This window comes from Fukomys damarensis, unplaced genomic scaffold (assembly GCF_012274545.1).
Source record: "Fukomys damarensis isolate Sample0158 unplaced genomic scaffold, DMR_v1.0_HiC HiC_scaffold_17, whole genome shotgun sequence".
Lineage (NCBI taxonomy): Eukaryota > Metazoa > Chordata > Mammalia > Rodentia > Bathyergidae > Fukomys > Fukomys damarensis.
The window spans coordinates 15,928,673-15,937,882 of NW_022900929.1; the positions used below are offsets into that span (position 1 = coordinate 15,928,673).

Genomic DNA, 9,210 nt, shown 5'->3' on the forward strand with positions numbered 1-9,210 from the left:
CGGGGCTGGGTCCCGCAAGCCCTGGCAGCGGACGGGTGCCGCACGCAGCTGGGCGGCCCAGAAGACCAGCCGGGTCCGGAAACCAGGGCAACGAACCCGGAACCCAGACCCGGCAGCTCAGGAACCGCAGTGAGGAGCGAATGACTGAAGAGAAAACGGAAACGGAAGGGGCGTGGCTCCAGGGACCCCGGAATCTGTATGGTGGGACTATGTCGGAGAGGGCGGGGCCCGGGGCGCTTAAACTGCTGTAAGAATTGACGGAATGAGAGGCTTCGCTGGAAGAAATATTAAAGGAACCCCTTCCTCCCGCTTCTGCCCGAAAGCCTCTCCATCCCTTCCCTTTCTGTCTTACGTAGATCAAGTGAAAGTTTCATGTCATTTATTCATTCAACAAACACTTCATAGTGAAATGATCATAGTCCAATAACAAATATTCCATAAAAAATGTACGTATCATTCCAATTCACAGTGCCCCGAACTTTTCTCTGGCTTGCTCCATCTTTTGCCCCTCCAGCGGGCTTTAGAGAAGGCCACACATGGACCTGCTTTGGGGCTGGAAAGGGGAAGAAAGGGGCAACATGTGTTGGGGAGGAAGACCAACTGAAATTCCCAGGCAAAGGCCAGAAGACTTGGAGCTTGAGTCAGGGAAAAGGTCCATCCCTTGAGAGGGAAGCAGAGCTTGCTTCTGGCAGCCACCCACTTGTGTCCCAGTTTATAGTCTGATGCCTATGGGGAGAGCAGCCTTGAAGGCTTAAGGGGCAATGAGACTGTAGGGGGGAACTGCTTGGCATCCAGCTTGTCCTTGTATTGTAGCTCAGGGGTAGCCAGGCGTTCACACTCCTCCTGGTCCTGAGGGCTCAGTCCACTTTGAAGTACATAACCCAAAACCTTGGCAGCCCCAAACTGGAAGGGACGGAGCTTCCGGTTGGTAATAAATTTTGGGTCCAAAGCCTCACCCCCCACTAGGCAATGATTAGCCAAAGCCTCTCTGCGAGCCCGAAGCTCTGCCACAGCACGCTCCAGCCGTCTCTGGCCATATTGCTCTATACGTGCCCACAGACTGCGGTTGAAGTGCCTGTAGAGAGCCCAGTCGAGATTGTTCCAGGCTCGGGCCCGCGTAGTCAGCTGCCGATCTTCTGCATTTAATCTACCGTTGCTGGCAGCATTGAGGCCCTGCTCACCTCCAGCCTGGGCGTTGTGCATGAAGCCCACCACATCATCCAGACCCCAGCACAGGGCATCTGCCAGCAGAACCAATGACTCATCAAAGTACTCAGCCACCATAACCAGGTCAAAGATGGAGTCCAGCCAGGCCAGAGCCCACTGGATGAAGGTTGAGGACACCAAATCTAAAGAGGCAGGGCTATCTGGCTGGCTGTGGCCATTAGCAACTGTGGAAACAGGTTGGAAATGGGACTTGGGACCCAGGATTTGGGCTCGAGGGCCAGTGCCAGAAGGCAAGACATGCAGCTGGAGGGGGCTGGGGTCCTTGAGGAGATGAGGATTCTCTCTCTTAGTCCTCATCTCTGGAGGGAAGGGGAGGCCAAAGTCAAACCACAGTAAATTTCGGGCATAGTGGTCCCCTCGCGCCCCAGGTCGGTAGAAGGCTCGAGGATTGGCCAGGAACACAGCCAAAGATGGTGCTTTGCGGAAGGCAGATGAGGTGGATTTATAGTAGGAGAAGGCAGAGCGGGCCAGAGCTGCTGGGTCTCGGACAATAGAAAAGAAGAAGCTGTCAGAAGGCATGACCTGAAGTACCTGCAGAAGAGAGAAGGCAGACATAGGAGTAAAGAAGTGTGCCAGGGAGAAGCATAGGCTCAAGCTCTGCTGGTCCCCCAGCTTCCTTCCCCAGTAGTATGGCCTGGGGAAATTTAACATCTTTTAGACTCAATAATCATAATTTCTGAGGTAATTATGAAGGGTACATGAGACAGAAGATGTGACGAACCTCAGAACACATGATGCTCATGGAGAACTTTAATATCCTTGGACTTTCTGTCTGGCCTGGTCAGTAAAACTTCTAGGAACCAAACTGTACTCATTTCTCCAACAAAAACCTATTGAGCACTTACTCTTGGACTCTTGGTCACAGCTGCAAGAAAGGAACTGGCCTTGGGCCTCTCCAGGATGGGAGGCAAGTGAGGTCATTGGTAGGAAAGAATGAGAAGGGGCAACAAAAGTGCCATCTAAAAAACCATAAACACCAGGGCCGGGGATTTAGCTCAGCGGTTCGGTGGCCTGCCTTGCAAGCGCAAGAACCCGAGTTCAATCCCCGGTACCAAAAAAAAAAAGTGCCATCTGGGGCCCGCTCAGCACAGCCACAGAGCGACACAAAACTCCTGGACGTCCTAGAGAGCAAAAAATATCCCTGGACTAGGGTATTAGGGATCACCAGATACTTGGTAGAGTGCTGCCCTTAGGGCTAGGACACACAATTCCACTTCTTAACCAGGATGGTGGGAATCAGGGTGATCGCCTTGATGTCTGATCCACATAAAACTATAGCTCCTAGATGCCCTGAGGGTTTCTGCCTCTGAAATTGGCTTCCATCATTGAATCTGACCTCTCTGTGTCACAATATTCTCCACTTTGCTCCACTAATATGGACAGGCCTCAGGGGCAGAGCCTTTGAACTGTCTCTTTGAAGGCAGAAGGGAACTGTGAAGAAAATAGTCTTTGACATCAGAGGGACCTGGGATCAAAGCCTAATTCTACTATTTATGTGGTATGATTTTATTTATTTATTGGTAGTGGGGATCGAACTCAGGACCTTGCGCTTGCAAGGCAGGCAGCGGCACCACTCAGCTAAAGCCCCGGCCCTGGGGTATGATTTAAAAATATAATGAATGTTTAAATTTAAGAAAATGTGTTACAGTAAAATATACATTGCTGTGAACCCCCTCTCCCAAATATACCCTCTTGCTTTGAACACACTTATCCCATCATTCTTGCTGAAGCGGTTCTGTAAGTGCTCTTTTGTGTGTCTTTAGGTGGACTACCTTGATGTTGTGAAGCAATTCCCAATGTTTACCTTTTCACAGTCATTGCGACTTTAAGGAAGAGCTAGGATTGCATGGTGCCAGCTCTGGTAAATAAGGTGGATGAGAACACAGTGTAATATTTTATGAGCCTACCTTTCTATTGGATGGCACTTGGCAGCAGGGTTCACTTTGTTATTTATTATGTCTCATAAAGACACAGAAAGAGGACTTCCAGAAATGTTTCACAAAGTGGCAAGAATGGTGGGATAAGTATGTTTGAAGGAAGGGGAAATATTTTAAGGGGAATTCATGGCAATGTGTCCTTTACTCTAATAATTTTTAAAAATGTAAACATTAACCGTGTATTTTGATCACACCTTGTACTAGTTGTATGGCTTTGGGCAGATTATTGAACCTTTCAGAATCTTCGTTTCTCCACCTGTAAATCTGGTTTAAACACTTACCTGGAAGAATGGGGAAGTGCCTGGAACACTAAGTGCTCAGTGAATGTGGCGAGCAGGAAGGTCATCATCCAAGCCACAGGAAGCTGACCTCAAAAACTCCGGTCATCACCCATGTCCCAACAGTGGCCCCTGCTGCCCATAGATCACCCTCACACTCCTCATGTGTCTCCAGCTCCAGCTCCAACACTGGTGTCTTTTCCACCCCCGCTGAAGCTCTGCCACCTACTTACACTGCACACTCCCCTTCTGACACACACGTGTGTGCAAGCACAAACATGCACCACTATGTCTTTGCTGATGCCTTGCTCCCGTTAAGAATGCCAGATACTGTCCTTACTGCAAAGCCCTACTTTCTTCCCAGCTGAGAGTCGATGACTACTCTCTCCACAAAAACACATATAGGTATGCAGAAGTCTTGAGTTTGGAGTAAAGGGAACTGAGTTCAAATTCTAGCCCTGCCAGTTTCTGTTTTTGTTTTGGCAGTGCTGAGGATTGGACCTAGGGCTTTCACACTGACCTCCATTCTTAGCCGCCCCCACACACACACCTTTTTTGGAAACAGGTTCTCACTAAATTGCTAAATCAGCCAGGCTAGGCTTGAATTTGTGATCCTCCTGCCTCTGGCTCCCAGAGTGCTGGGATTATAGGCATGCACCATGACGCCCAGCTGAGAAGTCCAGTCAGTTAGCTTCCCTGAGACTCCATCTCCACATCTGGATAATGGAGACATCGACACTGCCTTCCTGTCAAAGTGATGGTACATATGTAACCAAGCTCTTTCTTCCCTGTACATTTTTATTTGCTCATTGATTCTCCTACAGGAACTCTCAGGTGCCTGGTGTGACCATTTGAACAATTAAGCATATTTGCTCCTCTCTCCCTTAAGTCCCAAGGCTCCTGGGGGGGTCAGAGCGGGCCTTCAACTGATTATACAGCTGTGCTCCAACTAGGATTGACATAGAGCTGGCATGAAATGTCTCAAAATGTGGCATCTGCCAGGTGTGGTGGCGCATACCTGTGATCCTAGAAATCTGAGAGGCTGAAACAGGAGGATCACAACTTCAAGCCCATCCAGGCAATTTAAAAACTTAGATCCTGTCTCAAAATAAAAAAGGACGAGGGATGTAGCTCAGTAGAGGGCCCTGGGTTCAGTCCCTAGTACTGAAAAAAATCTTAGTTTAGAACAAACCCCAGGTGGGGAAGGGAAACCCTCGAAACCCTAAATAGGAAAGGGGAACCTCAGAAACCTCAGATAGGAGGAGGGAAGACTCTGGCTCCCAGGCGCCCCTGGAGAAATGGACACCTGTAGAGACAGCAGCAGGAAACTCTCACCTTTGTGGCCTCTATGAGCTACATGTGGGTGAGGTGGTGCCTGGGGAACCCTCCTGCCATGGTCTTGGCCACAAGCCTGAGCCCCCTCTCTTTCTAGCCCCACCCTGTGCCCACTGCACCCCTCACCTCTTTCAGGTTGAATCTCATATGGTGACAGAGGATGTGGAAGGGGGGCTGGGTGCCCCCACCTTGGGGATGGTAGCCTTTGACTCGAGAGGCCTGGAAAAGCCTCGGGTAGCCAAACTGGTAGCGGGCAGGGAGAGCAAAGCGCAGCCCATGCCGGTCCCCGTAGCGATGAAGCAGGTTCAGCACAGAGCTGCTCCCAGATTTATGTGTCTTCAGGAACACGAGTCGCTGCCGGGGGAGGCAAGGCGAAGCAGCAGCTGGTCCCAGGGATGGAATCCAGGGCTGTCGGAGCCTGGGAAGAGACGGAGGGGAGGGTTCCTGTCCCTCAGCAGCAAGTGGAGCAAGTGGCTTCTTGTGAAGAAAGGTCAGTGGGTATGAAGTCTCCTCTGGGTCTCCAGGAGTGACAGCCCCAGGTGGAACAGAGGAGCCACTATCAGTAGATGGGATAATTCAGAACTCACCTCCTCTGGAAGGGTCCCCCCCAGAGCTGGAGGACAAATCCGATGGTCATGAAGACTCCCAGAGCCACCCCCAGGCTCCGAGGCCCCCACAGCCGCTTGGTCCTGGCAGGAGACAGAGGGCCCATGTGGCACAGGGAAGGGGGACGCTAGGCAGAGACAGAGCCAGGGCCAAGAACAGAGACAGAGACAGCTTGAGACAGCTGTGCAGCCGTGGAAGGCACCTTTGGAGATCGGGGGTCATTCCCCAGGCCTCTTCTAAGCCCTGGTTGAGTCTGCCCCTGAGTTAGCAGATTTTTGCCTCTGTCAGCGTCTAGAAGGGAAATGAGGGGGAAGGAAAGGAGTGTAAGGGGAGAGGTAGAGCCTTCTCTCCTGCTGCAGCTGAGACCTAATTTAGGAAGGGGGACCTCTAGGGAGTGCTCTCCGCACCAGGCACTTGTAGGTGGCCCCACGACTATTCCCGGGCTGTCCGCTTCCTGATGGTGTCCAGTTCCCCCAACTCTCCACCCCTACCCCATTATGAATGAATCAGCCATTGAGAAAGACCAGATCCACGGGCTCATGACAGTGCCAGGTCCCTAGCTTCCTCCAGAGCCCCTCTGTCTAAAGAATCCCCTTCTGTGGCCGGGGGAGAAGCTACAAGGAGGAAATGAGAATCTGACAGGAATAGGTTGAGGAGGCAGGCAGGAGGAAGAGAGGTTGGACTTATAGGAGTGATTTTGTAAATGAGCACAAGCCACTGCATGTCTAAGCCTCAGTGTGACAGGGACTGGGTGAGAGGAGGGAGACAGAGCCGGTTCCCTGGACACAACCCCATCCCACTTCCCAACACTATCAGTACAATGGAGGCGGGCAGAGTTGAAGAGAGCAGGGGTGAGGAAGGGAGGTGAGGGGGAGAAGGAGAAGGAGACTCTTAGGAAACAGATACGGAGAAATACATAAACATCAGGATTTGGCGTTTCTTCCCAGGCCTGATATTCCTAATGAGCTTGGGGTCTGGCTCCACCCTTTCAGATTACAACCAGCAATCAAGGACCGCAGCCCCTCCAACAAGCCTGGACAGCCCCCTTCCTGAACGAGTCAGGGCTGACCCCAGGCAGAAAGAAGCCACAACTCGCTACCCAGGGACCCACTCCTCTGGCATCGCCCCCAATTTCTTCCCCCATCATAGCCCCCAGGATCCAGCTGCAATTCTCCTGAGTTCTTCATCTCCTTCCATTCATCTCTCTCGCCACAACCCCCATCTCAGCCTTCCGTTCACTTCAGCTTTGGGGACTGCTCAGTCTGCTGCCAGCCCTTCGTTGGCCTCCTCTGGGGTCCTTTGAGCCCTCAGGGCTCCTCCCATAAATTCAGGGCCCCTCCACCAGCCCAGCCTCAGCTTCCCTTGCCCACTTACCAGGCCACAAGGGGAGCAGCAGGGAAATCGAGTAGGGCCCTCTGCCTGCCCCAGCCACCACCCTCTCCGCTCAGCTCTGCTCAACTTTCCCCACAAACTTTCTCAGCACCCAGGCTCCTCCCCTCCCCGCCCTTTGTCCCGCCAGTCCAAGCAGCTGCTTTGGCTTTGATCACAACTCTGGGTCTCTCCTTCCCTGCATCTTTCATTCTCACTGGGGCTCCAGGCCTGCCCTTGGAGGACCCCATTTCCAGTCTCCTTTCACTTAGGAATCAATTATACCTTTTTCCTCTCAGCTTTCTACAGAACAAAAGAGTCATTCAGAGCAAAGAAGAAAGAAAGGAAAAGAAAGAGAGAGAGAGAAGAGTTGAAAGCAAACGTTGTCAGGGTAGCCAGGGGCCGTCACCCAGAGGACAAGAACGCCTTCCCTGAATGCAGGGACAGTTGATAATGCCTGCCTCGTGTTTAAAGAGAATTTTGCAGGTGACCGGGTGCTTCTTTAAGTAGGCCCTGTTTCATTTCTAAAACACTCTGTATTTTATGCAGGAAGTTATTCAGATCTTCCTGGTAATCTGGAGATCAGAGGTCATTCCCTCTATGTGCTCGCAGGAGACAGGTTCCAGGAGAGGCAAGAAGTAGGCAGAAACTGAGCCAATCCCAGATGGCTGGGCCTCTGCTATGATCCAGGACTAGGGAGGGACGATGAACATACAGAAAGCCACACACAGGGTCTGATAAATTAACATTTATTTACAAATAAGCACTGACTCATGAAATGAAAGTTTGTGAAGGATGTGGATGGCAGAAGTCAAGAGATAAGCACCACTTGTTCAAACTGATTCTGAAAGAACTCAACAGAACCCAGGCCCATTGAGCCACACAGCCTACTCACACACTCCCAATCCCCCGCCCTGTACCCCATTAGCACCCAGCTCTGTCCACTTCTGAGACCAGGTCCCCCTACCCCATTAGAGTTCCACCCCTCCCCAATTCCAACTTCCTTCCACCCATTCCCCAATGGTAACTCTAAAACACCCCCTTTCCCCTTATTGGAGCTGATGACAAGCCCTCAACTTTGGAGGGCTAAGACTTTCCTTCCTTCCTTTCTTCCTTCCTTCCTTCCTAAAATAAATACCGCAGCACCTCCTCCCCAAAGGCCAAATGAAAAAATAAATATTGTGAACACCCCCCCAACCCACTGATGGGAATCTCCTGGAATTTGGGGCCCCAGCCATTCACCTGCAAGTCCCTTTTCCACCCTCTCTGAAGCCCTTTCAACTTCTCCCTCCCCAGACCCAGCTGAAGAGAGGACATGAAGGGCCCGTTATTCCTTCTGATGCTAGGGCACCCTTCCCATGTTATCGAGGTCCAAGCAGAGCCAGGGCTGAAAAGAAGAGAATGAAGATGGGTGGGGTATGAGGAGCAACGAATGTCCCCCCACTCCTGCTCCTGCCCTGGTTGTAACGTGGGCCGACACCTCCTTTGCCCACTGGACCTTCCCTGCGAGGAGGGCGAGGAGGCCTTGGAGGCCGGGCTGGGGGTATCACCGGTGCTGCCCCAGCCTTCCAGTCGTCAGCGTACTGCTGTCCCCCTCCAGAGCCACTAGCATCCTCATCTGCAAGGAAGAACAGAGACAGACAAGGTGGGAAAGGGTTGTGGGGGGGCACAAACGGAGGAAGAGAGAACGTGGTAAAAACAGAAAAGGGAGACAGAGAGAGAGAGACAGAGAGAGAGAGAGAGAGAGGTGAAAAAAAGGGAGTGATAGGAAGACAGGGAGAGAGAAATAAAGATCAGACAGCAGACGGGATGAGAGAAGTCATTTGGAGACAGGAAAAGAGATGATCAGAAGCAAAAAGAGACAGATGGGGAGAGAGGATAAACAAGAAAGAAAACAAATACACAGCAGCAGAGTACAGACAGGAAGATGGGTGGGGAGAACAAAGACAGGAGAGAGAAAAAGAATGTCTGTGCCTTGCTTCTGTGACAAATTCCACCTTGTGGTGCCTGCCCACTGTTACCCCACCCTCCTTCCCTTCTCCTGTGACACTGGCCCTTTTTAAGAAGCTTCTCCACTCTTCTGTAAGTTTCTGTGTTTCCCACTGCACAATGGACCCTAAGATAGAGAACCACTCATTGGTCTTTTACCCCTACCTTTAAGTCAGGAGCGCAGTAAAGGCTTAAATGAAAGGGAATGAATGTAGCTAAGGAACCTGGGGGGAGACTACCGACAAAGACAGGGCCAGGAAGCGAGGGTCGGGGGCTTGCAGAATAGTAGGTAGTGCTCACGGGGTGGTGGGCGGACTTCGTGGGGCAGAAGGTGCAGCTTATGGGGTAGTGGGTGGGGGCTCGCGCGGCAGTGGGCGGGCCTCACCTGCATCGTGCATATCCAGGTCCTGTCCCAGCGACGCGGCCCTCATTCTGGCCGTAGCCGCTCGGAGCTGCAGCCGCCGGCGGCG

At 51.9% G+C, this 9,210-nt stretch overlaps 2 protein-coding genes across 2 annotated transcripts in view; both read right to left on the minus strand.

The window, feature by feature from the left end:
* Positions 1–363: 363 nt before the first annotated feature.
* Gal3st4 (galactose-3-O-sulfotransferase 4) lies at positions 364–6,853 on the minus strand. The gene is made up of 4 exons (XM_010609160.3): positions 6,758–6,853; positions 5,365–5,674; positions 4,904–5,195; positions 364–1,758 (listed from the first exon to the last, which is right to left on the minus strand). The coding sequence occupies exons 2-4, from the start codon at positions 5,487–5,489 to the stop codon at positions 727–729; spliced, it is 1,449 nt and encodes a 482-aa protein (XP_010607462.1). The 5' UTR covers positions 5,490–5,674; positions 6,758–6,853; the 3' UTR covers positions 364–726.
* Positions 6,854–7,782: 929 nt separating this feature from the next.
* The window catches only part of Gpc2 (glypican 2), a 6,080-nt gene continuing 4,652 nt past the window's right edge, over positions 7,783–9,210 (minus strand). Inside the window, exons 8-9 of the mRNA XM_010609780.2 lie at positions 9,126–9,210; positions 7,783–8,369 (exon numbers count right to left, since the gene is read on the minus strand). Coding sequence (XP_010608082.1) covers positions 8,113–8,369; positions 9,126–9,210 — 342 coding nt within the window. The 3' untranslated portion in view covers positions 7,783–8,112. The remainder of the gene's footprint in view (positions 8,370–9,125) is intronic.

Bases quoted from the DNA above. Each gene is read 5' to 3' on its own strand.
- Gal3st4 (XM_010609160.3), bottom strand. From the start codon at position 5,489: ATGGGCCCTCTGTCTCCTGCCAGGACCAAGCGGCTGTGGGGGCCTCGG. The intron at 5,196-5,364 runs GTGAGTTCTGAA...GTCTCTTCCCAG, and splicing joins GGGGGACCCTTCCAGAGGAG to GCTCCGACAGCCCTGGATTC. The intron at 1,759-4,903 runs GTGAGGGGTGCA...TCTCTTCTGCAG, and splicing joins TGAGATTCAACCTGAAAGAG to GTACTTCAGGTCATGCCTTC.